Source organism: Neovison vison, chromosome 6 (genome assembly GCF_020171115.1).
Source record: "Neovison vison isolate M4711 chromosome 6, ASM_NN_V1, whole genome shotgun sequence".
NCBI classification, from domain to species: domain Eukaryota; kingdom Metazoa; phylum Chordata; class Mammalia; order Carnivora; family Mustelidae; genus Neogale; species Neogale vison.
This window is the reverse complement of record NC_058096.1, coordinates 106,140,857-106,166,721: the sequence shown is the minus strand read 5'-3', so window position 1 is coordinate 106,166,721 and position 25,865 is coordinate 106,140,857. Positions and strand designations below refer to the sequence as shown.

The following is a 25,865-nucleotide window of genomic DNA, read 5'->3' as shown; positions in this document are numbered from 1 at the left end:
AGTGACCCCATGTCCTCTAGGGTTGAAGCTGAACTCCTCAATCTGGGTTTTTGGCCTTTCCAAAATGACACTAACTTGACCTTTCAACCATATTCCCAACTTTTTCTCCAGTATTCTCCAGTCAGGGCTATAACCACTCAAGAGATTTTGCTCCCTGGGTGCTAGGAGAAAGGGCACAGACTTCAGGGCTAAGTAGGTCATGATGCCAATCTTAGCCTATTGCATGATGCTGGGTGGTTCAGTTTCCACATCAAAAAAATTGGAATATTAAAAAATTCTGCCTTGAGGGGTGCCTGGGTGGCTCAGTGGGTTAAAGTCTCTGCCTTCAGCTGGGGTCCTGGTCCCAGGGTCCTGGGAGTGAGCCCTGCCTTGGGTTCTCTGCTCAGCAGGGAGCTTGCTTTCCCCCCTCTCTCTGCCTGCCTCTCTGCTACTTGTGACTCTGTCTGTCAAATAAATAAATAAAATCTTTTTTTTTTAAAATCTGCCTTGAGGAGCACCTGAATGGCTCAGTTGGTTAAGTGTCCAACTCTTGAACTCAGCTCAAGTCTTGATCTCAGGGTTGTGAGTTCAAACCCTGCATTGGAGCCTACTTAAAAAAAAAAAAATCCCATATGTATTACACAGTGCTAGGCACATAGTAGAGATTCCTTATATGGAAATACTTTTACTAGTACTACTACTACTACTACTATTAGAAATAGTATTATTACTATTCTCCAACTATCCACATCCCCTACAACCTTCAAAGTCTCTCCAAGGTCCAACAACAACCAAGTCATCTCTGACTATTCCTTTTCTCATTTAGTGTAGCTCTAAGCAACAAAAAACTGACCAGTCACTCTGGCTATTATCCTATATTAATAAATATTGTTTTTCTTCTAGGTATCAAGCAGCTTGAAAACTTATATTATATTCTAGTTTAGAACACTTAGTACAACGTGATGCTTAAAATCCTAGACTCTCAAGCCAAACTGGATTCACAACTCAATTTCTTCATATATTACCTAAGTGACTTTGGGCAGGTCACCTAACCTCTCAGATCTCAGTTACCCCATTGGTGAAATGAGACAGCAATGATAACAGTGCCCACATAGGGTGGCTCTAGGACTTAAATGGAGTAAGAAGAATGCCTGGCATATAGTATCTGCTTAATTATTGTCTGTAGAATACATTGACTCAAAGTCCAGAATATTAGGCAGGTAGTTTCAAAAATTAGATCAATTGACACACATTAATTTTCACCTTCCACCATAAAAATCCAATTTGGAAACACAATACTCTGGCAAATTTGCTTGATTAGAGTGGTTAGAACAACATAATATGATCAAATCATTGTATCCAAAGTTGTTTTTCAGGAAATTATTTGAGACTAAGCTGAAAGCCCTAAACCTAGTAATCAGAAGATAATCCTAACATACTTCCTAAATGTGTGTTCCTCACTGGGACTCACAGTCCTAAGAGATAGACCATCACTGTTCTGTCTGATTAGTAGAGGAAGGAGAGATGACATGGAAAAGTTGCTTTTCCAAGATATTGAGTATTTTTTGTGTCTGTGTTCCAGGTAAACATCTTGGGAGTAGGCAATATTATCCCTATTATACGGCAGAAGAAACTGAGGCTCAGAGGCATTACCCAAGGCCATACAACTGGTGGCCACTTTCAAACCCAGCTCTCCCTGACTCCTAAGCTCAGACTCCTTTTGGTCTCCACAAGGTGAGGTGGCCATGGGCATAAAGCAGTTACCTCAGACTTTTCATGAATACACACAGAAACAGTGTTCTCACCACTGAGTTTTCAGACATCTGCTCACCTTCATGACTGAGGGGCTGTTTTTCTCCCAGCTGAAGGAGAAATGTACTCAAGATCTTAGAGAAAAATGGAGACCCATCTTCTGAGAGAAGGAAGTTGGCGCTGCCACAGATCCTCCATCTCTTGTGCAGAAATGATCTCAGATGCCCTTTGCCTCGGCTGGAGTAGGGGGGTGGGTATTGCCCACCCCTCACCAACACTAAAGGCAGAGATGAAAGTGGCTGCTTTCACACAAGGGCCACTTCTGGTTTCCCTCCCCACTCAGCCTACCCCTTGAAAGGGCATTTCAGCTACTTGTCATAATGAAAGTGACGTTGGTTTCTCTGCCGCAAGTGAATGGGGGTCAAGGGAGGTATCTTCTTTGTTCTGGAGCCTGCCCCGGAATTAAGCTCGTGCTACTCAGAAGAGGGAGAAGTGCTGAGTGAGGCCGAGGAGCAGCAGCAGAGCCAGCACCTGGTGACGAGCGGTTATCTCTGGCTCCAGAGCCATGCCCTGGCAGCTCTCTGCAGTGGTGGTGCTCTTCGTGTCCCTGGCTGGTGAGTGATACCCGTGGTTTTCCTTGGTGGCCCTCCTACCTCTGTATCCTCTGATACAAATGCATTCTAGTGCCAGGGACCAGACAGGCTGGAGATAGCTGTGTGGCTTCAGCTACTCTAGGTATTTGGCTTGGGAAGGTCTCCTCCTCATTACCTTAAATGTGTGGAGTACACTTTCATGTTTTTTCCCAAGGGATTTCACAGTTTGGACTTGTTTTCCGTGAGTCAGGCAGAGGAGGGGTGAACTCCAGAAGACAGTGACACTAAACCTGGTTCCCGAATGGCTTCTGAGTTTCTTACCAGGGAGAGTTTTGGAAATCACTTAGATTTAAGAGATGGAGAACTGAGCCAGACTTTAGAAATGGGGCTCTTGCTAAACACATTATACTTTGCTTTTCCTGTTTTTCTCAAACGGAAGTGCTGTGTTTACATTATATAAACAATGAACTGTGAAGAAGAATGAGATGCAGTCTGGCAAATTGTGCCATCTCAGAGAGGTGTAAGCCAAGCAGTCAAGACTTAAAAAAAAAAAATTACTATTATACTTCAGGTCAGAGAAGCTGTCTGGGAAACTGGGTTTTTGATGATCATTTTATGTGCCCACTGTCTGCTTTCACAAAGAGGGTTTTCTCTCTAGGACATTGAGTCCTCCTGTGTGCCGTTACCTAGTTGCTGGTTAGTTCACAATTCCTTCTAGAAGCACTGAGTTGAACATGTGAGGGAAACCCATGGCCCCACTAACATGCTCCATTGGGGGGAAGCGGGTGTACTTGATTGTGGCATGAATTGTCAGGAAAGTTGGGTGAAGGGTCACAGCAGTGTCCTCATCCTGGCTGTTTTACTTCTGCTGTGTTTTCAGAAATAGAGTTTCACATTCTTCTAGAGGCAAAAGGCAAAATCCAAGCTAATAAAAAAGCAAAAGATCACAGTCTAGCAGTCAGCCTCTGTGACCTGTGAGCAGATGACTGGCAGATTCAGAAATGCAGTGCTTGCTCAATAAATTCCCGGGGAGGTGGAGAGGAAACACCTCTACCACCCTCTCCTCTCTGAGCTATGGATTCTCCAGGGTGAACCAAGTGAGCAAAGTGTGTGAAGGGCCCCCATTTTCCAGAGGAGGGTACTGAGGCAGGTTAAGGAATGCCTTGTGGTCACTCAACTAGCAAGTGGCAGCCCTTAGATTTGCATCCAGGAAGCCTGGTTTCAGGACCCTGCACACAGAAGTTCAAGACATACTTGTTGAATTGGAGATGAGTAAAAACCATTGGACATTTTTGTAGGACAGGCATAGATTCTAGGTAAACTAGCTCTGTAGTCTTTATCCACTCAGTTTGCTGCCCTGGTCTATTTCCCCCACAAAATGAGGGGATTTAAATTTGTATCGGTTCCATTTATATTTAGCTGCTCCTCATAGACAAATAAGAGCAAAATAAGCAAAATAAGTGTGTGTTTCTCTTTCATGTGAAAACAAGTCCACAAGAATCCATAACAGGTCCAGTGCAGGAGCTCACTAGTGTCCCACTAGTGTCCCACTAGTGTCCTCTGTCCAGTGTGGGACTCCCATCTGCAAGGTCTTGTCATGGTTCTAAATGTCTGCTGCAACTCCAGCCATCACATACCAGTTATAGGCTGGTTTGAAAAGGAAAACATAAAGACAATAGAGAGGGTACATAAGTGATGGACCCCCCCCTTCCAGCAGCATTCCCAGAAGGCCCACATAACCCCACCACTTCTACTGCTTTGGCTCAAATGCAGTTACACATTCCCACCCAGGTGGAAAGGAGTCTTGGAGGTAGCATTCTTTATTCCAGGCAGCAAGTGCTCGGCTTGAATTTGTGGTTCTGTTACTAAGGAAAAAAGGGAGGCTGGATTTGGGAGTAGTTAGCCAGCAGTTTGAGCCACGGGACTGGAGCTACTTCTATATAAGGGTTCTCTTCGAATCTCAAATTCCACAGGAAGTAACAGAGGTAAGATTTATATCTTTTTGCTAAAAGATTGAAGGTTAAATTGTGAAACTGTAAACAGAATCTTACTAAGGGCCCACGCCTGCTGCCTCACACATCCAGAAACAGTCTTCCTGCTGTACCCAGCTGGCTGCCTCCACTCCCTGGGAAGGAGGAAGTATTTAGGGGCTAAAATTCATTTCCCTGCCCCTAGGTGTGGCCATGGGGCTCCATTTACTTCCCAACTCTGTTCCTAACTGCACACAACTCCCTCTTCCTTATATTCCCATCATGCTTACCCTCTTGCTGTTCTCCAGACCTACCAGGCTCAGAAGACCCAGTGTCTTTGCACATACTTTTCCTCCTGCCTGGGTTACCACTTACTTTCTTATTTGCCTAAAGAATTTGTCTTGGGGTTGGATTCCCACCCCACCTTATAGCACTCAGGGCCTCCTTCTGTAATAACGTTTGTCACACTGAGGAATGGGGTCCACTTATGACTCTGCCTCACAAGGTTTTGAGCCCCTGAAAACAAAGACCCAGTGTCTGGCATGGAGCCTAGGTCAGAAGAAGCTCCTATGTATCTGCTGAATTGGGTGTGACAGGGACACTGAACAAAGGCTATCTGGGAAGTACCAGCCTTCCAGGAAGTACCTAGAGAAAAAGCCCTTGCATGGTCGTTGACTTTCCCAGGGCTGGGCTGATGAGTCATCTCTCAGCTCCTTCTATGGGTTGTAGGGGAATCCAAATCTTCTAGCACCTCTTCCTGCAGCTTATCGTCTAGAGGAATCCAAGCATTGGATTTAGGTTCAGAGGTACTTATTTCCTAAGTCTCCTGAATCCTAGAGAGAAGATACTAGGGGATTGGGGGTGTGGGCTTGACAAATCAGCATATGAACTCCAGGGCTGTGTTCTTTTGAAGAGGAAGGGTTGAGACAGATTCTGAACTATGCCCTACCCTTGCTTCTGCCCACTGCCCTCTTTGTGGGTCTCAGACAGACCAGTGACTTAACTAAGCCTTTATTGAGTCAAAGGTCCTGTTTAAGAACTGTGACCCAATTTTGATGAAGATTGGTCAAATATGTGTGTTCATCTACATAGACTTTATAAAACAGAGCATTTTTCGGGGCATTATTTCTATTAACTACCTAACAAGTGAACTTTCAAGGATGTATTATAATGAGCAGCATAGTTACTCATTTCAGTTTTCCATCTAATTACCTGCCCATCTTTTACACCACTCTTCTTCAGGGAAGTGGGAAGGGGAGAAGAGAAGCTGCAGAGGGGAAGGAGAGGACTATTAGAACAGTATCTCCCAGTTCTCTCTGGGAACACACTCTGGTTCAATCTGTAACACACTCTGACACTTTTGGTCTGGTCACCGGCTGGCCCAGGCTTCTGCCTACTGCAAAGCCACACACGATGTCAAGACAGCATGATTGCCATCACATCCAGCCCCCGCCCCCCATAAATACTTCCTGCACACCAAGTATATCTTGACGGGTGCCATGGGTCATCTTGTTCTGTTTGGGAGGCTGTGCGTTCATGAATGACCAGTGTGCTTTTCCTCCCTTGTTTGAGTTCATTTATCACTACTGAGAGGACTTTTAATTAAATTATGAGAAAGGTTCCCCCTTTTAAAGGGTGTGCTACTCAGTGAGGATCTTCTACTCAGTTGAGAAAGCTCATAAGCATAAAACATGGGCAGTGAGATTTTTATGAAGGATCTAATGATCCTCCCAAAAGAACAAAAGGCAAGTGCTTTCCAGTCTCCCAGAGTTCTCTACAGCAATCTTTGCTAATCACTCTAAGATATTCCTCTAGAGTACATCTGGGAGTGAATTCTCTTTCTCCATAGTGATAGTATAAACTTAATAGGGTTTCTGTTGAGGTCATGACTGAGGAACCAGCAACTCAGATTTAGCCCAAATGAATTGTGAAAATAAATCTTCCACAACTGTCAGCCTTCATAACAATCTTGAAAGGAAAGATCTTGCTCCAAGCTCTACAATGCAGGCATAAAGTTTCCACATATAGTGATTTTATGAAGGCTTACAAAGAAAACCTACAGTGCAGGGGTGCCTGAGTGGGTTCAGCCTCTGCCTTCAGCTCAGGTCATGATCTCAGTGTCCTGGGATCGAGCCCCACATCAGGCTCTCTGCTCAGCAGGGGGCCTGCTTCCCTTCCTCTCTCTCTGCCTGCCTCTCTGCCTACTTATGATCTCTTCCTGTCAAATAAATAAATAAAATCTTTAAAAAAGAAAAGAAAACCTATAGTCCATAAAATCCACAACTCTCAAGTATCATACAAATTATCCAAATGAACATTTTTTTAAATTTTAAATATTTATTTGAGAGAGAATGTGCACACTGGGTTGGGGGCAGTAGAGGGAGAGGGAGAGGAAGAAGCAGACTCCCCACTGAGCAGGGAGCCTGATAGACGCAGGACTTGATCCCAGGACCCTGGGATCATGACCTGAGCAGAAGTCAGCGGCTTAACCGACTGAGCCACCCAGGCACCCCCCAAATGAACATTTTTAGATACAAAAATATATATGTATATAGTAAATAGTTTCACATAACTTAGTGTCATTAATAAGCCTTTCTTAAAGGTTATTCAAGGCAATTTAAACTGGTGCTTTTGTCTTTTTCATTTTTCAAGCCAGCTGTGCAGAAATAATTCATAAGCATTATAATGGGCTTGAAGTATGAACTTTTCTTCTGGAAAATAATCACGATTATATCATATAAGCTTTTGAAAGGATTATCAAAGACCACCATTATGAGGGTCTGGCGATGCGGTGTCGCTGGAGAGGCACCCTACTCTTTGCTTCTCTGCTTTTGTCTCTTCTCTCACCATTCTTCCCAGTGATGAATACCACCTCCACCTATCCCAAATCCAAGGCCAGGCTTTGGTTCAGGCAGGGGCTCAAGTCTCACCTCCAAAATTTACTAGGTGTCTTACCTCCAGAATACATTAGTTGTGGGATTACGGTCAAGTCGATGGGACTTTTCTAAACCTGAATTCCCTCATCTGAAAGGTTGATAAAGATAGAACCAACAACAACAACAATAAATAAATAAATAAATAAATAAAGATAGAACCAACAGAGGGTTTTTGAGAGGAGTTGATGAAAGATGACCCTTGACCTAAGGCCTGTCATGTAGTAAGTGTCCAATAACTTAGATGCTTTAGTGCTATTACTATAGGAAAAATAACCACTTAGAAATGTAATGAATGAAAGAGGGAGATAGTAAAGGAGTTTATGGATGATTTTGATTATGTATGAACTTCAGAACTCCAAACACCAGCATGGAGTGATCTCCTTTCCCTTTTACCCATGTTTTCTCAAGTCACTGGCCAGCACCATGGAGCTCCAGCTGTAGTGAATGTAAATACCATGGGCAAATGCGATGAAACCACAGCACTGAAGAGACAGAGCCATCTCTCAGTGTGCCTGATCCTAAATTCTCAAGGAACATCATCTGCATTTTGCTCAGTTTTCTAATTTACTCTGTGCTTGGGAGGAGGCAAGGGAAGAACTACTCTGGGTGAAAAAGAGCCGGAGGCCTTCCACCCCTAAGGAAGGTCCCAGTAGAGAACCTGTGACAATAACACATGTTGTAGGTATTCTTGATGGTCTAGGACAACTTTATTATTTATTTATTTATTTAAAGATTGTATTTATTTATTTGACAGACAGATATCACAAGTAGGCAGAGAGGCAGGCAGAGAGAGAGGGGGAAGCAAGCTCCCCTCTGAGCAGAGAACCCGATGCGGGGCTTGATCCCAGGACTCTGAGATCATGACCTGAGCCGAAGGCAGAGGCTTTAACCCACTGAGCCACCCAGGCACCCCATAGGATGACTTCATTTAAATCCATTTGTTTGAGCCTTACAATAATCCTAGACGGTGTACAATGCTATTATCCTAATTTACCTCTGCAGTTATCTATTCATCTAACTCATATGCACTGAACACTTTCTATGCATAAGTACTCGTGGTAAAAAAAAAAAAATACACACAATCTCCACCTTGAGATTGCTTTTAATCTAGTGGGTGAGATACACAGTCAATAAATAAACCAATAAATAAACATATAATCAGGGCTATTATTCTGCTGGTACACACTGGGTGATCAGGCTTACTATTAAATATGTTAGTACCATCCCCTTATATAATTACCAGTTGTGGTTAGTGCAGCGCAGGCAATGACTATAACACTGTGATGGGGGGAATTGTAGGGTGGCGAACTATTTATATAAGGATGTCGGGACTCTCTGAAGACTGGCATCTAAGCCAAACTACGAAGGACGGCATCTGGTGGACTGTCCTTCTTTCTTTCCTACTTGAGAAAGGCTGGGCCATTCAAAGGGTGAAGTAAAGAAATGACAAAAACAGGTCTATCTTTACAAACACTCACAGCAAAATACAAAAGGGAAGGGAAACAAATCTCCCATCATTTGAGGTAATTATGCATTGATTGGATGAACACATGGCAAATATTCATAGATACAATTTACATATCAGATTAGGGTCTGGACTAGATGATCATCAAGACCCCTTTCAAACCTGGGATTGTATGGTTGTATGCAAACTACACATCTCTATGTAAGTCTTTATTACCACCATTCATGCTGTCCAGCTCTATTAGAGCATCACAGCAGCACCCCACCCAGGAACACTCTCCTTCCAGAACTATCTGGATTCATAGGGAAGATGGGGAATGAAGGGATATCTGCACTTAGATATCTAGCTAAGCACGACCACTTTATAGTGTTAGTACCACACCCTGTACAGACAAAGGGGCTGGACATAGAATATCTGCTGTGTGGTCACAACCCTGTAAAAAACATGGGTGCAACCCAAACTTTTAAGTTGTGGCCTCATGGTAGAATCTTCGGTGATCTTCACTTCATTGTTCTATCCTTATAAATTTCACCAAATCTATGCACATTTCTCATTAAAAGTAAATGAGCATGAGAGACTATGGACTCTGAAAAACAGTCTGAGGGGTTTGAAGTGGCGGGGGGGTGGGAGGTTGGGGTACCAGGTGGTGGGTATTATAGAGGGCACAGCTTGCATGGAGCACTGGGTGTGGTGAACAAATAATGAATACTGTTTTTCTGAAAATAAATAAATTGGAAAAAAAAAAGTAAATGAGCATGTTTGGAAATAATAAAATAAATCATATTTATCTTCAGAAGAATTAGAAGTAGAACTACCATGTGATCCAGGAATCACATTTCTAAGGGTGTGTATGTGTGTGTGTGTGTGTGTGTGTGTGTGTAATAAGGTCACTATCTCAAAGAGAAAAGTAAATAAATAAATGCATCTTAATTTGCAGTGAAGAAACATTAAAATGGGGATGGTGGAAGGATTCACTAATGTGAGTTCATAATGTGGTAACACTTTTGTTTCCTAATTTGCAGTGATTTTGCATTATGGCAGTCAAATAACAGCACACGTGTCTCCAGAAACCGGGGACTATCTACCTACAACAGCAGCAACAGCAGAGGCCACAGCAAAGTCTTTCCTGCAACTAACTCACCACATCCCTAGCCAAACTTTAGCAGCCAGATCAATGAATGGTCACACCCACTCTCACAGAGCTGCCCCAACCTCCAGCTCTGAGCTCCCAACCACACACACAACAGTAAAAACTCTAGTAACAACGTCCTTGCTAACTACAAACAGCATCCTGACTACCAGCCCGACAACCCACACCCTAGTCACAACCTTGGCCACACCCAATAACTCACACACAGCAGCTTCTCTCACTGAAGCTACAATTGGTCCCAGTGCAGCCCCAGGTTCACCTCCAACCACCTTCCCTCCATCGGCCCATACGACAGGAACAAGCCCTTCGACTGTCAGTCACACAACTAGGAAAACCACCCAACCCAGGAACCAGACCGCCCTTCCAGCAACCTTGTCCACCCCACCGCTTAACAGCACAACCAGTCACCAGTCTGCCCAACCCAGTCATGCCCCGGGCCCAACCACAGCTGCACACAATACCACCCACACGGCCTCACCTGCCCCCGCGACTACCGGGCCCACTCTTGCACCTCGGCCTTCGTCAGCCAAGACTGGAATGTACCAAGTTCTAAATGGAAGCAGGCTCTGTATCAAAGCCGAGATGGGGATAGAGCTAACAGTTCAAGACACAGAGTCGGTAAGCTGGGGCCATAGGACTGTAACACTGCCTTCAAAAAGTGTGAGGGAGGGTGTCTTGCTAAGAATAGACATTCTCCCTGCATCTTGTGTCTTTGAATGAAATAAATAGCGACAAGCTCCTCTTTCTCCAAGGTGCTCCATGAAAAGATGAATCTGTTTTAGAATGCATATAAGAATAGAAACTGGCAGCAACTGGCTAGTGGAGGGCACACACCAAAATCGTAATGATGCACACCTCTCACTTTTAGCCAACATAGGCAGGGTGTTGGGGTGTGTTCTGCATTGACCCCAGCCTGGCCCTGTCCCTCCTGTTGACCTCAAGCCTCAGCAACTCTCCTGTGAAGGGAAGGGCTTGACTTACATGGTCTCCTTGGTTCCAGCCAGCTGTGACATTCACATCAAAATTCTAGGTTAACAAGAGGATTAGAAGAGGTGGGGGTGGGGTTAAGATTATTTAATTTACTAAAGGAATCACCATAAAAATAATACTTTTTCTTTTTTTTTGGCACAGCTTTCATGAAACTTCCACATTCAGGTTTTCATGTGAAACAGAAGTACATTAGACAACAAGATCTTTCCTTGTAAAATTCTAGTAACACACTTACCTTGTAATGTGTTTAATTTAACAAAAATTAAATTCCATGCAGTGTATCAGGAACAGACTGGGTATAAATGAACTCTTAAGGAACACTTTCTGTGGGAGAACTCCTTCTTTGAAAAATCTTTTGAACATAGCAGTTTGGAAATGAGAGAGATTTTCTGAGGACTTGGAAGTTTTCAAGTGAACTCTCACTAGTCTTGAGTTTCAGTCTCACTAACTACCTGTGCTTCTGGTTCCCAAGTAGAGTTTTCCTTGAAATCTCACTGATCTGATGATTTTATCTGGTTTAGGTTTTTTCACCTCAGAGATACTTCAACATTGACCCCAACACAACCCAAGCCTCTGGGAAGTGTGGCTCCCGAAAATCCAACCTTCTCTTGAATTTCCAGGGCGGATTTGTGAATTTCACATTTACAAAGGTGAGGACTGAGCTCCTTCATACTAACAGGCTCTAGCATCGCTTTCCTTTTCCCTCAACCCGGGGCCCAGTGGTGCAACCCCACACTTCACTTTAAGTTCCAAAGGAAATAGATCTCAGAACCTTTTGAGATATTCCCTGATAAGAATGAGGGGCATGGAGATGGAGAGGAGGGAAGTGTCGACATCTTATGTTTGCCTCCTAACCCCTTCAGCCTCCTCTGTGCAGCCCAAGAAGGGCTTCAGTGCCTCTTAGGGGAGACTTGGCCTTGGGGAACCCGGCCACAGGTGCCCTTTGCAAACCACCCAAAGGAGGAAGTTAAACAGATCAACAGACCCACTGAAATTCCCAGTGAGCACACAGAAACAGGATTATTCTCAGACCAAAATCAAATGTCATGATGGGTTCTTTCCAACTGCAGCAGGCAAGATTCAGGGACTAACCGGGCACTGGATTTTCCAGACCATATTACAAAAGGGGTGGACCACAGAGTGGGGTGGAAAGACTATGGACACGAGGTCAGAGATTCTTGGCTGAAATTTGACTCTGTCACCTGTTCTCCTTGTGACATCAGGCAGACAACTTAACATGTCTGAGCTTTATTTGAACACTTGAGATATGAGGGAAGGGAATTAAAGATCACTTCTGTAAAGAGCATTATTCAGTAGTTGGAAAGTAGAGGTTCAAGACCAGTAGCTATGATTACAATGACTCACGTGGGTGAATGTCTTGGGGCTACAAAGTTGGTCATCCCACTCTCAAAGGAGACACTTCTCCCGGATTCTCCCAAAGTATCATTCAAATAGGCCAGGTAAGAGCTGGAGAGGCGGTGCTGAGAGAATGCCTACAGCTGGAACTTGGTGTGGGTCTCCTTCCTACCTGTTGAATGTGGCCCCTGAATTTAGAGGGGTCTTGGGTACCAGAGCTTGGAGAGAAATGAGCATAGACATTGGCATGAAACAAGTCAAGATTGGCTCTCCATCATAACGTTGATTAGCCGCATGATCTTGGACTACTCGGGGCATGTTTTCTCATCTCTAAAATGGAAATAATTACACCTCCTTTAGTGGGACCCATAGGAGGGTCAGAAGTGGTATATATAAATTGACTTGCATGGTGCTTGGCACATAACAACTTTCAACAAAGGGTGTTGACTTTCTTAATTTGGTGTCAAAGGCTTTATCCTCCTTGTGCTTATGGTTCTCCTTAAGGTAGAGGTGCACTGGAGAAGTCAGGGGTTTCCTTTCAGTATCAAATGGGAAAAATGTATTCTCTCACACAAGAAGATCATTCTGGGAAGAAATGTGTGCTCTACTTCGGCACAACTGAGGTTAAACCTACAGAAGGGTCAGGAATTCTTTTAAAGTCGTTTCAGCAAAAGGGCAGAGGGTATAGGTACAAGCATCTGTGCTTTAGTTCAGGGCTTGTTTCCACCCGGACTACTGCCTGTATGAGCTTTTGGTAAGCATCAAAGCCCAGCATTTGTCTGTAGCATGCTGTGCCCACTGCCTTGGGCAGGTCTGCAACTGGGAGTTTCTTTGGCACCTTTCATTGTCTCTTTTTGCTCCTTTCCTCTGTCTCCTGATGCCCTCTCTGCCTGCCTTTCTAATGCCTTCAGACTGGATTCTGTTTGATCAAACTCCACCCAAGGGTTGAGCACCTGTCTTTCTGGAAATCTCTGTGCCTCCAGAGGTACAGGCAGGACAAGAGTTCGGAGATGGCGCTAGAAGCACCAGCAGAGTTTTCCTCCCTCCACTCACCTTCTGGAAGGAGCAAGGAGAGCCACTATCCATGGTCTCAAGTTTGTAATAGCTGCTTTGCCTGAGCCCCGCCAACCAAATTCACCTTGTTTATTTCATTCCCTGGCACTGATTCCTCAAGTAGCTGACCTTAGCTCTATTGCAAGAAGAAAGCGAGGAAGATTATAGAAAGCAAATGTTCCCACCAGCCTTAGTCCTTCAGGAGAATTTCCACATTTTAAAAGAGAACTTGTTTAAGCTAAAATAGTGACCACAAGCTCAAAGATCACAGGGGCTAACTATAGAATTGAAAGAGAGAAGTAGGCCAGTAATTTTTTTTCCTTGAAACAGGCAGTCATTTTTTTCTCCCCACTTTTGATGACGACTTCACCTTCCCATTAAGTCTGCCTAAGAAAAACACTGGAGGATTGAGATGATGGAGGCAAGCCTCAGAAGTGAGGAGACACAAGGGAGGGGTAGGGAGTCCCAGAGATGCCAGTGGCTGGGCAGGCATCACTCCCTGGAGGCTGCCACTGTCTTTTATGGTGGACATCCATTCTCGATGGTTGGGTATACATTCTGAGTGGCTGCTGCCCTGTTATGTCAATTGTTAAATGTTTTACATATCATCTCTCTCAATTGGTCACCAGAAACCAGTGTTGTCAGATCTTCTGACAGTTCAAGACAAGAGATCCAGATCTTTTTATCTTTAAATGTTGGCAACACGTTTTTTGGAAAACTTCAACAGAGCTAGCCAAACAGAACACAGTTGTAAGCCAGATTTGGCCTGTGGACATTCTGCCCTAATAGGTGGTCTGTGTGAAATGCATTTAGGCAGGAAAGCCATCTAGTTTCTTCCACAAGAGAAATGGCCTTAGCAATTCTGTCAGCCATTTTCAAAATGTTGCTACCCTCTAGACCAGTGCTTCTTGGCAACGACAGTATTAATGTTTGGCTCCAGATAAGTCTGTGATATCTTGTGCCTTGCGGGATACTGAACAGTATCCCTGGCCTCCTACTTACTAGATGCCAGTAACAACACCCAGCCCCATTTGTGTCAACCCCAAATGTCTCCAGACATTGCCAGATGTCCCCTGGGGGAAAATCACCCATGGTTAAGTACGACCACGTTAGAGAAAAAAAGAAGAGTCTTAGAAAATGGTTTTTGTTAGTTATGACATCATAAACGTTATAAATGAGAACCAAGTTGGAGAATGGTAAATGGATGCTGGTGAGCAAGCCTGAATTAACAAATCACTAATAGGAATTTACTGAGCACCTATTGTGTCCTGAACACTGAACCAGACATTATGAGAAAATATAAAAGAAATATAGGCAATAGTTCCAGGTTTCAAAACATAGACAATAATATGTAATTTTTTTTACTTGAAATACTGCCAATGACAGAAATGTAAAGAAGTCTGCCTCCCGAACTGTCTCTTGATGTTGTTCTGTCAAGACTTAAATTATCCATGTCATTTCTATGTGACCACGGACAAGTCGCTAGCTCTCTTTCTGAGCCTGTTTCCTCCTCTGTGAGATGAGGTCAGCCACCACCTGTTTTGTTAGGCTTCTGTGAAGGTGAAACAATGCAGAACGTGGTATCAGGCAACTAGCTGGGTTAGGAGTGGTTTTTTTTTTTTTTTTCTTTCTCTCATTTCTCTCATTTCATTTTTTAAAGAACTGAAAACCTTCCCATGTCAGTGTCTCATTTAATTCAGGTCACAAACTGAAAGTTGTTCAGCCTCTCCAGGTGCAAGATAAATAGACCTCCCTTCCCCCACCTCCCACAGTGTCCTTCCTGCTAGGATAGTTTGTTTCAAAACATCTTTCAGTAACTTAGTGTAGAGTTTATTTTTTCCAGCTCAACACTACCCTTTTCTCATCCACCTGGCTGTCAGGACAGCTCAGTGAGGCTTCCATCCCTGACCTGGGGATGGGACATGGGAGAAATCAGTGGGAGGGCTGGAGGCAGAGGGAGGGACACCCAGCCAGGTAGCGTTTTGGCCAGCCAAGGTCTGGAAAGCTAATGCTGCCCAGCGCCATGGTATTTACCCAGAACATTGCAGGGGTATTTGGAGCCCTCTTAACTTAGAGACTCCAGATAACTGTTCTTTTTTTATTTTATTTATTTATTTATTTGACAGAGAGTGAGAGAGAGCACAAGCAGGCAGAGCAGCAGGCAGAGGGAGAGGGAGAAGCAGGCACCTTGCCAAGCAAGGAGCCCGACATGGGGTTTGATCCCAGGACCCTGGGATCATGACCTGAGCCGAAGGCAGTTGCCTAACCAACGGAGCCACCCAGGCACCCCCAGAGAACTGTTCTTAATGTTCAAATGTGAACACCCTGTGTACTATTTAAAGCTTCCCCAGTATGCTGTATTATTTCATGCCCTGTTTTCCCCTATGCTTCCCGTCTGTCTGGAATGCCCCTCCCACCCTCAGCCCCTTTTGCACTCATGCTTTAAGATGGCTCATAGATCCTTACCCTGAGAAGTCTCCCCCACTGCCCCACCCCCCACTTTCATCCCAGGTAAAACTGGGAGGCTTTCTTCCTTTGGTTTCTGGACCCTCCATTGATTGTTCCCCAAACTCCATTAATGCACTCATTGCACATTTTGCTGTTTTGAAGGCATGTTTGTGATTTACTCACGGTGCCAAGCCCTGACTTTGTACATAAGTATATCTTTAGCAAATTGTTTGATGAAGAAATGAATCCATAAAGGAATGAATCTGAATTTCACAGGGACTCTTGGCCAGGCTGCCAAAAAGTAGATTGGCAGCTCCAAAGAGACAGCCTCTTTGGCTTTCCCTTGGTATATACAGAGCAAAGGTTTCTTGACATAGTCACAACAATGATGAGCAAAAGAGGCCTGATTGATATTGAAGACAAAAATCCACATCCTGAACATCAGTGACTATGAAACTCCCATAATGCATTTTGCTGACCTTAGGGAGAGGACCCTGGGCCTCAAGGTCATCCCGGGATAGGTTGATTGACTGGTTTGCTCTGGACCTAGTCCTTTGCTAAGGAGGCTGTTTAGGTCCCTTGGGGAATTAGGGGCCCTCTGATGAGATACTGCTGAGCTCTTAGATACTGGAGATGAGGAGCCCTGTGTCATCCTTCCATCAGTTGAGTGGTGAGCTGGGACATGTGCCAGTGGTCCATTCCCATGGACACACTGTAAGAGCTGAAGTACCACAGCTCGCTCTTAGGAGTCCTTAGCCCCTTTTGGCAATCCTGATATGTGCACAAAGGATTTTCACTTTGTTTTCAAGAATCTGACATGGTTCATCTTTGTCACTTTCCAACCTGAACCCCAAATACAAAAAAAAAAAAAAATCTGGCAAGGAATCACTGTGTGGGCATCAAAGGAGAAAGCAGATACTACTAACTACATAATGTGCAGCATGTAAATTCCCTTGTGCTTTGGGTTAAGTGTGATATCTGCCTGAGGCTCCTTCCTCTGTGCCCACCTGTCTCCCTTCTCCAGAGCTGAGGTTTCACTGTATTTCTTTGATGAGTAGGGCTGTCGAAGCTTAATTTGCTTGCTCTCTCTTTCCATCTGTGGTAGATTTGAGCTCTAAGAAATAGAGAAGAAAGGATCATTTGAGCTCAATGAGAGAGGTTTACTGGGAAGGGGAAATCTAATTTCTTGTCACCATTGTGAATAACACTGGTTAAAATTTGAGTGAAGACTCTGTGGTAAATTTTTTACATGCATTCCTTTGTTTAATCTTCACATCAAACTAAGAGGTGAGTCCTGTTATAATTTTCCCCATCCTACTGAATAAGCAAAAAAAATAAAATTTTTAGAATGCCCACAAGTATTTGACAACTCAAACTAGGATACATGGAAACTAAAAGATATTTTTAAATTGGTATTTAGAAAGTCTTAGCAAAACTTTGTCCTCCCAAATAGGAAATTAACTGCTCTCTTTATAACATTTTTAAAATTATTTTTTAAATCTTTATTCAAATTCAATTTAGTAACATATACTATATTATTAGTTTCAGGTGTAGAACTTAGCAATTCATCAGTTGCATATAACACCCAGTGCTCATTACATTAAGTGCCCTCCTTGATGCCCATCACCCAGTTACCCATCCCCTGCCCCCCACCTCCCCTCCAACAACTGGCAGTTTGTTAGCTAGAGCTCAGCATGTTTTATAGTTTGCCTCCCTCTTCTTCCTCTTATTTTATTTTTCCTTCCCTTCCCCTATGTCCATGTGTTTTGTTTCTTTTTGTTTTTTGTTTTTTTTTTTTAAGATTTTAATTATTTATTTGGCAGAGAGAGAGAGATCTCAAGTAGGCAGAGAGGCAGACGGGGAGGAGGGGAAGCAGGCTCCCTGCTGAGCAGAGAGCCCCTATGCAGGGCTCAACCCCAGGACCCTGAGATCATGACCTGAGCCAAAGGCAGAGGTCCAACCCACTGAGCCGCCCAGGCACCCCAAGTTTGTTATGTTCTTTACAGATTTTAGATACTAGCCCCTTATCAGATATGTCATTTGCAAATATCTTCTCCCATTCCGTAGGTTGCCTTTTAGTTGTGTGATCTATTTCCTTTGCTGTGCGAACCCTTTTTATCTTGATGAAGTCCCCACAATTCATTTTTGCTTTTGTTTTAACCAACTGAAAAATGAACTGCAACTTTGTTTTTCATTGATGGTGGGGACCAGGAGTTGACAAGCTGTGGCCCCCAGACCAAATTCAGTCTACCTCCAAAAATGTACAGTTTGCAGCCTAAGAATGACTTTTACATTTTTAAATGGCTGCTGGGGGTGGAGAATATTGCATGGCACATGGAAATCATATGAATTTCAAATTTCGGTGTCCATAAATGAAGCTTCCTGGAACAGGGCCACACTTGCTTGTGTACGTGTTGGTCTGTGGCTACTTCTATGCTACAATGGCAGAATTGAGTGTCAACTACACAAAGCCAGGAAGCCTAAAATATTTACCATCTGCCTCTTTACATAAACAAACTTGCCAACCCCTTTTATAGAATAAACTTCAGCCCTACTACCATTCAAATGAGGCCGAATTCTGAACTTCTGAGTCGAAAAAGAAATGCTTTGCTCTAGTTTAAATAAAAGACAATTTCGGAGTTTCTGGCTGGCTCAGTCCTTGGAGTGTGTTGCTCTTAATCTCAGGGTTTTGAGTTCAAGCCCCACATTGGGTGCAGAGATTACTTAAAAAGAAAAAGGCAATTTTATTTCTATTCTCTTATTTTTATTTCTGTTCTAAAACTTTACAGAAAAAGTGGGCACAATTATCTTGATAAGACTCACTTGGTACCGGCAGCACAAATTTTACAAAATTTGGAATCTCAACGGAACTAAACATCTGTCTGTGCTTTTATTTACATGAGTTCACCTAACAAATGTTTTTCCTTTATCTTAACCGTGGACAGAAGCACAGGCCCAGGAAGCATTTGGCTAATAGAAGGAAACCTGGATATGGGCTCTGGACTCTGTCCTGTTGCATCATTAAGGTGAACTCATAGTGGGGTGCCTGAGCGGCTCAGTTGGTGAGGTGCCTACCTTCAGCTCAGGTCATGATCCTGTGGTTTTGGGATGGAGCCCTGCATCAGGCTCCCTGCTCCCTGGGGAGTCTGCTTCTCTCTTTCCCTCTGCCACTCTCCCTGCTCATTCTCTCCTCCTCTCTCTCACAAATAAATTTTTAAAATCTCAAGAAAGGTGAACTCACAGTGAATGTGAGCACTCTGCCATCTGCTTTGGAAGGCCTCACTTTTGGCATTAGCCCTATACAGTACTAGTTTTGGGGGAGCAGGAATGGCCCTTCCTGTCAGGGCTGGATTCATGAGCATGTGACTTGAGCAGTCAGCCAAGCCCATGGGTAGTTGAAGCGTGGTATCATTTCTTGAAATTCTTCAATGATTTTTGAGCAAGAAATCCTACATTTTGGTTTTGGTTTTATAGCAGGCCCCATAAATTTTGTAGCTGGTCCTATTTCTGATAGATGGTTAAATATGGACAACTGCATTACAGGGAATGGGAAAGAAAGTTCTTGCACAACGAATTTTTTGTCCCTACCTACACATCCTATGGAAGAAAATGTAAGGGCAGGATCCTATAGACCAGATTTTGCTTTGTGTCACCTACAAACAGTGTGAATTAGAGGTAGATGGTTAACTCGTCTGAGCCTCCGTTCTCAGCTGCAAAATGGGCTGATGATATTTATATTATTCTGTCCCGGGGGGTGTTGTGAGGATCAAAGGAGGCAATCTAGGTGACAGCATGCTCTTAGTAAACTGTGAAGCCTTTGTAGAAACACAAAGCCTTTCCTTTTTCTTTTTTTAAATAAAGATTTTATTTATTTATTTGACAGAGATCACAAGTAGGCAGAGACACAGGCAGAGAGAGAGGAGGAAGCAGGCTACCTGCTGAGCAGAGAGCCCGATGCGGGGCTCGATTCCAGGACCCTGAGATCATGACCTGAGCTGAAGGCAGAGGCTTAACCCACTGAGCCACCCAGGCGCCCCACATAAGCCTTTCCTTATGTGAGGATAGATCAAGCAGATGCCACAAAAAGGGGGAGATCCCAGGAGGTCCCTTGTGGAGCTCGGAGCTGGTCTCATCACTGTTCTCCTGCTGCTCCTTAAAGCAAACTCACACTGCAACCCATGCAATTTCAAAAAAGAAAGTCACACTCATGTCACTGTCCTGCTTGAATCCCATCAGTGGATCCTCTCTGCTCTTAGGATAGGGCAGGGTCTTGGGGCCTGAAGTACAGGTCTCTTATATGCTAAAAAAGGACCCCAAATAAAGAATAACCTGAATAAATGGTTTGTAAAAGTGACCAAAGAGGGGCCTGGCTCACAGATGTTCTTTCTAGAAGAAATGGATGGGCCAAGCACATTGTTCACCTTACCTTTGAGTAAGGTGAACTCAGTACCTTAAGATTCAGTCCCTTGAAGGAAGGAGCCAGGTCTTATTCTTTTTCCAGGACCTAGAGCAATGGCTGGTTTGGAAAGGATATAAGAGAAATTAAATGCTAGACATGGAGACAAGAAGGTTGGGGTCATACCTTCCCCTGCCACCTATTAGGGCTGGGATTTTGGGTAAGTCGGTGAGCCTGTATTTCTTCTCAGAGTTTCCGTGAGGATTAAATAAGACATGGCAGAGAAGTGTCTGCTCCAGTGCCTGGCACAAGGTAAGAAGACAATATATGGTAGGTGCTATTCAATGAATTACAGGCTCTAGACTTGAGTGTACCAGTAGCAGTTACCTTACGAAAACAGTTTGTATTTTTAGAACCCTTCATCATTTCATCTACATAATACACAGATGGACTGAATGTAGTTGAGATTATTACTGTTAAATTTCTTTAGGACTAGACCTAGAGCTTCTAAAGGTAATTCAATTTCAGATTCTGATTTTCATTGCTCTACCATTTCTTCACCTCTTACTTGTGGATAGTTTCTTTCTTTCTTTTTTAGAGATTTTATTTATGTATTTGAGAGGAGAGAGAATGAGAGAGAGAGAGCATGATGGGGGGAGGGTCAGAGGAAGAAGCAGACTCCCTGCTGAGCAGGTACCTGATTTGCGGGATTCGATCCTGGGACTCCAGGATCATGACCTGAGCCAAAGGCAGTCGCTTAACCAACTGAGCCACCCTGGCACCCTTGTGGATAGTTTTCTAATGAATGCTTACAAATAAGAACTAAATCACCTACTTTAAAAAAACCCGAAACCTCCTTTTTCAACTTATCCTTCCATATCTCATTTCCGTTCCCTTTACTATTTTATACCCTTAGTCTCTAAGGAGGTTATAGGGCTGTTTTGTAATGGTTTGTTTGTTTTGTTTTTCTGAAAGGACAATCCTTGAATAAAATGTAGAACACTACTTAATATTTCTGAACACCTCCTGGGATCCTCTTTTACAGAATATCCAGATATCTCAGAGTAAACCATTTCTTTTCAGAATCCCTCATGGTGGCCCCATCTAACCATACTGGAGATATGAAACCTTTAATCTGTTTAAAGCAATTGATAAATTGCATGAAAAATTTTGCACACACTGTTTATGAGAGTTTATGAGCCCCATGAAGTCCACCCATGGTAGCCTTAAAGATGAGTGATCTCAGGGCACCTCAGTGGCTCAGTCAGTAAAGCAACAGACTCTCGGTTTCAACTCAGGTCAATCTCAGGGTCATGAGATCAAGCCCCGCATCAGGCTCTGTGCTAAGCATGGAGTCTGCTTGGGACTCTCTCTCCCTTTCTCCCTCTGCCCTTCCTCTCTGTTCTCTCTCTCTAAAATAAATAAATACATTGTTAAATGCTGAAGATTTTTATGCCTGTAAGAAAAAAGATGAGTGGTCTCCATTTGAATCTCTACCCTAAGATATTCATTACCAGTAAAAGCTTAATGTTTACCCCTCCATGCTCTCTACCTTCCAGGCGTATATGCATTTTAACAGGAAGAAATTTGGTCTAACTGAAGGGACTCTAGACTGGGGAAATTTGAATTTCAGGCTCTAGCAACAAGTATGCAGTAGAGAAATTCAGGACCAGGAGTAAGCCATTACTTATTATTTATTTGTTGTGTGGTATCTTCACTTTTTTGAAGCTTCCGATACAATTATGGTCTGTACGCACAGACCCCCAAATCCCCATATCGAGGATTGAATAGCTGGAATCCTGCCAGAACAAAGTTTATAAACCAAGATCATAAACGTAAAGACAGAGTGCCCAAAGGTTAACACACACTGCTGTTTTACAGGATGAAAACTCGTATTACATCAGTGAAGTGAGAGCCTATTTGACAGTCGCAAACCCAGGTAAGCTGTTAGAGAAGGCCACTCCACCAGCAGTGACACTGTGCCTCGGGTTAGCTCATTTTAGCCCATTGAATTTGCTCCTCTTTGATGCTGCTTTGGAGAAACCATCAGAGAAAGTAACCGGGAGAAGGCCATGCATCTTTGTATGCTTCCATTTGCTCAGCTGCCTGTGAAGGAGGCTGGACTACGTTATGTCGGAGATCATTATCAGCAACTCAAAAGAGTTGAGTGATTCTGGGGTAGATTTGCTAGTGATGGTGCAGTTTCTTCAGTACTTTTGGAATCATGCATTCATTCTACAAAAATGTGGTTACTGCCAGCTAGGTGCCAAGCCCTGTAAGAGGCAGTAGAAATGCATATTAGCCAAACATATGGTCCCTGCTGTCATGGACCTGACATTCTAGAAGTGAGGAGGGGATGACAAACAGGCACATTAAATTATAACAGACAGTTAAGTAGTATTAAGTCCTATGAGCAAACACAAGCAGGTTGGGGTGGGGTGCAGAGGACTGGAAAGATATTTTTAGGTAGGGCCTTTGGGAAGCTCTCAGGGGAGGAAGGCCTCTCTGAAGAGGTGAGGCTTGAGCAGAGAGATATCCCCATTTGGGGGCATCTGGGCCTGAGGAAGGTTTTTTCAGGTGGCAGGAGCAACAGATGCACAAGCCCTCAGAAGCCAGCTTGCACATGGGTTCAGGGAGCGGCAAGTGTCACATGTCCCCAAGAGAGTGAGCAGAGCAACAGAGCAGGTATGATGGACACCCTGGCCAGAGCATGTAGGGCTTCTGCGTGAGGCGAGCTGAGGACTTTGGATTTGAGTTTAAAGTGTGAAAGGATGTCAGTGGAGGGTTTGATGTAGGGAAATGGTATATCAGATTTACACTGATAAAGATTCTGTTTGGTTGCTGTATCGAGAATGACCCACAGTGGGGCCAGTTGAGAGAACTTCGGTAAGGTTCCCATCCAGGAAAGTAATGCTCCCTGTCCAGTGGGGGAAATTTCTTAGGTGACTCAAATGTTTCTCTGGAAAGCCCAGAGTTTGATAGCAAACCATTGCTGGGCACCTCCTCTGTGTCACTTACTGTACAAAGAGTTTTCATGTCTGTTTTCTCCTTTTTAAAATTCTATCTTATGACATGCTTAAGCTTATCTTATTAAGGAACCTATGCTAAAGAAACTTGCCAAGAAATGAAAATGTCGAGAAATGTTTATTTAAAATATAACATATTTTATTGATATTGTTCAAGAGGATATTATCCATGATTATTGGTTAAAAGTAAGTAAGATGTCACAGTTGAGAATTCACTTTCATATATAGTACCTCGCTTAGACAAATGTACTCACAGAGGCTGGGGAATAAATATTGTGCACGCTAACATAAATTAGCTAATGTTATTACAAGGTATGGATGAATCTTAGCCAGAAGTCAGGTAGTAATGTCTCAAGAGGCAGGGAAAGGGAAAGTGAGAACAGAGGCTGAGTTAGAGGCTGAGAAAGGGGATGAAACAATTCTAGGTCCCCCAAATCCAGGCTCAACAGAAGCAGGAGGAACTGTAGGAGTCGCGATGATTATAATTTGCACGTCAGCGGTGGCGGTGGTAGTATTATAACAGTAGTCAGTTGTAATTACAGTGGTAATGACTGTTGTAATGTTACTGTTAGTGTAATGTTAGTGATTGAAGTAAACTACCCTGGGATATAACACATGATATAGCGGTGTCCATGGATAATTCAGGGCCTCATGTAGGGCATTTGAATGTACACATGCGAGAGTCTACAGTAAGTAGTACAGTAGTGATGGGCAGGAGACACAGTAGTGTAGTGGTGAAGATAGCAGGCTCCATAGTGAGACTGCTTGAGTCCAAATACCACTTACTAGCTATAAGCTCTTAGGCAAATAAATATTTTCAGTTCTCTGACTCTCCATTTCCTTGTCTATAAAATGGAAACAGTAAAACCGATTTCAAAAGATTATATGAGAATTAAACAGGACAAGGGTACCTGGGTGGCTCAGTCGGTTAAGCGTCTGCCTTCAGCTCAGGTCATGATCCTGGGGTCCTGGGTTCGAGCCCCACATTGGGCTACCTGTTCAGCAGGGAGTTTGCTTTTCTCTCTGCGCCTTCCCCTTCTTGTGTGCTCTCACAAAAAGAAAAGAGAAGAAAAGGAAAGGAAAGGAAAGGAAAGGAAACAAAGAATTAAGCAGGACAGTGCCTGCTGAGTACTTGTGTGGTTATTCCTGGCACATAGCAAGGAGACCCTTAATGTAGAAGGCTACCTTAGACGCAGGCAAGCACACCCACAGAGGCAGGAAAGGAGGGAGACTTTCAAGCCCCCTCATTAATAGCCCATGGGTATTCCTTTCAGGCACAACTTTGATAAATTCATGAAGGTCCTTAGTCCGGTCCTCAATCTTGAGAGCTGTCAGCAAGCACCCCCTACATCTCTTCAAGGAGACATTTAAACCAAGGTCATGAAACTGATGTATAAAATCAAAATGCAAACGTGTGTGTTTATCATGCAACTATTTCTTATGGTAATTGCCAAGGAGACTAGATAGTTGGGTCCTCTGGCCAGTGAAATTTCTCCCATTTAAGAAGCCAAAGTATAATCAGAAGGGTGTAGGATGAATGTAGCATTAGAGCAAATGGAGTGAATTATGTGATTAAAATGTTTAACCCCACCTGCCTTGAAGCATATGCTTCCTTGAAAAGGGTGTACCTCTCCTAAAACAGCAGCAGTCCCTGAGCAGGTCTTTCTCTCCCCAGCAGCACTCAGGTAGACAGAGATGGGCCTCTCCCTTCTCTGTGTCCATATGGATGGATATAACACCCCTCCAAATGATGGGATCAGCCTGTCCTTTTGCTCTATTAATATAGTCTGGTAACATGCAGATGCTCTACTTGGTGACTGCACATGTCTGTTCTGATTCACTAAGGGCTCATGTGACTGTCACAGAGAGCAATCTTACTTCTCTTATTTCTGATTTTTTTGTGGACACTTCTCTGTAGTCCCTAAGCACTGACAATAGTCCCCACCAACTCTGCCCCCAACAATTCAAGACAACTGAAGAAAAATTTCCTAAACGTTCTCATTTCAATGTTATCACATTCTAATTTATGTGAGTTTGCCCTACAGCCTACATAATACCAGAAAAAAAGTCCCCAAAGAGTACCAGAGTGGGTCTTCATGAAGAGAAGGCAGAACCCCTGAGAGCCACATCTCAATGAAGGCCATTGAACTGTACATGGACCCCTGGTAACAGCTGACACTCAATGGGTATATGCCAACAATTGTCTATATTTCATTCTTGTGTTTTCAGAGAAAATTTACCAAGGAATGAAAAGTTCTGTGGTGATGTTTGAGACTGTGGTTGGGCATTCCTTCAAATGTGTGAGTGAACAGAGCATCCAGTTGTCAACCCACCTTCAACTGAAAACAATGAATGTCCAATATCAAGCGTTTGATTTCGAAGATGACCACTTTGGAAATGGTAAGTCAAGTCTTCATCATGTCGCAAACAAAAACTTCGGAGACCCAAGAGTAGTTTCAAGTTGTTTTGTGTGTGTCTAACTGTCAAAAGGGAAAAGAATCGCATGAACTTCCTACAACAGTATGGTTCCATGAAGCTCTTAGGGCCAAGTTTCTCTAACTTTCCCTCCTGCCATTCCTTTGAGTCAATACTATGTTCATGTCCCCAGTCTCCCACAGCAGGATACATTCTGGTTGCATGATGTATTCTGACTCCTCAGGTGTATTTGGAGACTTTAAACATCCGGAATAGTAGTAATATCTAAAATTCAAGATTTCAGGATAGATTTTTTTCCCACTTGCAGAGGGGAAA

The 25,865-nt window shown here is 43.5% G+C and overlaps 1 protein-coding gene across 2 annotated transcripts in view; it reads left to right on the top strand.

Annotated features, from left to right (window-relative positions):
- The first annotated feature begins 2,096 nt into the window (after window positions 1-2,096).
- The window catches only part of LAMP3 (lysosomal associated membrane protein 3), a 36,041-nt gene continuing 12,272 nt past the window's right edge, over window positions 2,097-25,865 (top strand). For both annotated transcript variants that reach the window (XM_044251863.1, XM_044251862.1), the window contains exons 1-5: window positions 2,097-2,345; window positions 9,718-10,463; window positions 11,357-11,485; window positions 21,970-22,027; window positions 25,344-25,514. In XM_044251863.1, the coding sequence (XP_044107798.1) occupies window positions 2,297-2,345; window positions 9,718-10,463; window positions 11,357-11,485; window positions 21,970-22,027; window positions 25,344-25,514 (1,153 nt within the window). In that variant the 5' untranslated portion in view covers window positions 2,097-2,296. The remainder of the gene's footprint in view (window positions 2,346-9,717; window positions 10,464-11,356; window positions 11,486-21,969; window positions 22,028-25,343; window positions 25,515-25,865) is intronic.